General features: G+C 39.0%; 1 protein-coding gene across 3 annotated transcripts in view; it reads left to right on the forward strand.

Moving 5' to 3' along the window:
• Window positions 1–1,740, forward strand: part of zgc:113263 (uncharacterized) — a 26,373-nt gene continuing 24,633 nt past the window's right edge. For 2 of the 3 annotated variants that reach the window (XM_014014495.1, XM_014014496.1), the window contains exon 1: window positions 2–342. In XM_014014495.1, the coding sequence (XP_013869949.1) occupies window positions 303–342 (40 nt within the window). In that variant the 5' untranslated portion in view covers window positions 2–302. Of the gene's footprint in view, window positions 343–1,740 lie in introns of all 3 variants that reach the window. The other variant, XR_001310708.1, reaches the window with a different exon arrangement.

Here is a 1,740-nt window from a genome sequence, read left to right on the forward strand (position 1 = left end):
AAAGAGGGTTTGCCATGATCTGGACCAAGGCGGATGAGACCAGAAACCTTTGTTCTTGCCTTTCCTCTCAGTAAAAAAAAAAAAAAACGGAATTCTGCAGCTTGTTCATGAGTCCGGTAAATGCGCACTGCTATTTCACGGGTTATCGACCGCAAATGGCTAGCTTAACTACCGGAAATTAGGAGACTTGAACCATTTTCGGATCGCGCTTTTTATGCTAGGTCCGTTTTTTTTTCTCCTGTAGCCACAACCCGAAGAGGCGACTTCCGGCCATTTTTTTAAACCCTTTTGTCAGCCGCTAAATGGAAATAAAACACGGAACCGAAAGTGGAAGCAACCGAGGTGCGTGTACACTCATGAATAAAACAAAAACAAACAATGCAGCTTTGTTAATCCTGAATTGTAGGTGGAAGCTACTTCGACCTTAGCTAGGCAAATATAAACAAGTGCTTTTGTCTTACTGTTAGTGATTGTTGTTTACCTTCACATCATGGGTCRGTTGTTGGTTTTGGCTTAGTATCTGTGTCACATGCCTTCATGGCTGACCACAGCTTTATTTTTAATACTGAATTATTCGTCCCTGTTACATCTACGAGAAAACCCAGCAGCTTTTGAAGCCTGATGTGAATGGTGATGTGTAGAGTCATTATTTTACGCACCACATGTTCACACGAGGCTGCTGAGCTCCTGGCTGTTTGTTGTTGTTGTTTATAACAACAACCAAATAATATTTAGTCCAACTCAGCATACCTGTAGTCATTTAAGCTAAAAAAAAAAAACTGCATTAACATCAGAAATAATGTAGCTGCTCGGTTATGGTCACCACAGTAACCACACACCTGTGTCTCACTCCCTGACTGCCAATACAATGAGAGCCAGACTGAAAAGTTATCCATCCATCCATCCATCCATTTTCTGTACACGCTTCTTCCTTTTCAGGGTCACGTGGGTCACTGGTGCCTGTTTTAAAAAAATACAAGTCATATTTTACATCTTATCAATCCCTGACTAACTCATAGTTAAAAAGTGATTTTTTTTTTTCAGTTTAATGTTTGGAACCGTACATCCAAATACGTAAAACATTTATGTTTTCATGTATAATTACCGTTAAGAGTTTAGCAGACAGCTCAGAAGTTCATCTCAGTGGGACGTTGTGTGGACAAAAATCTACAACAATGATGACACATAAACTGAGACTGCGCCTAAACCTTAAAATCTGTTAAAGTGCCAGATCAGATGTGCAAAGTCCAACTTTCTGTGACCCGTTTAAACTTTGATGTTTCTGCTGTGATGTCTGCCTGAGTTGCAGAGCTCCGAGAGGACGGCTGGGTTTCGTTATGTGCTCAGCCAGAATCCTCCTTTTTAAAATTTATTTCCTCACGTTTTGTTGCAGATTTTTGTCACGAGTTTTACCCAACTGTTCCAGATGAAGCCACATGTTTGGATGTTTAATTTTTTTTAAGCGGATATGTGTCTCACAGTTTATGTAACATGTTTTTAGGGCTGCGTGATGAATTGACTATTAGTTTTGCAAAACTGCTCCAAATTATCGGCTTTTATATTACAGATGTGCTTCATTTTGTGTGGTTGCTGGATTTAAACACAAAAATCTATTTTAATTTGTTGGATTTGTTGATTTTTATGAGATGATGCTCAGTAATTTTCTTTAAATACATTAAAGGAAAAAACAGTATTTTACACTGAAACGTGTGTGTGTGTGTGTGTGTGTGTGTGTGTGTG

This window comes from Austrofundulus limnaeus, unplaced genomic scaffold, assembly GCF_001266775.1.
Source record: "Austrofundulus limnaeus strain Quisiro unplaced genomic scaffold, Austrofundulus_limnaeus-1.0 Scaffold115, whole genome shotgun sequence".
NCBI lineage: Eukaryota > Metazoa > Chordata > Actinopteri > Cyprinodontiformes > Rivulidae > Austrofundulus > Austrofundulus limnaeus.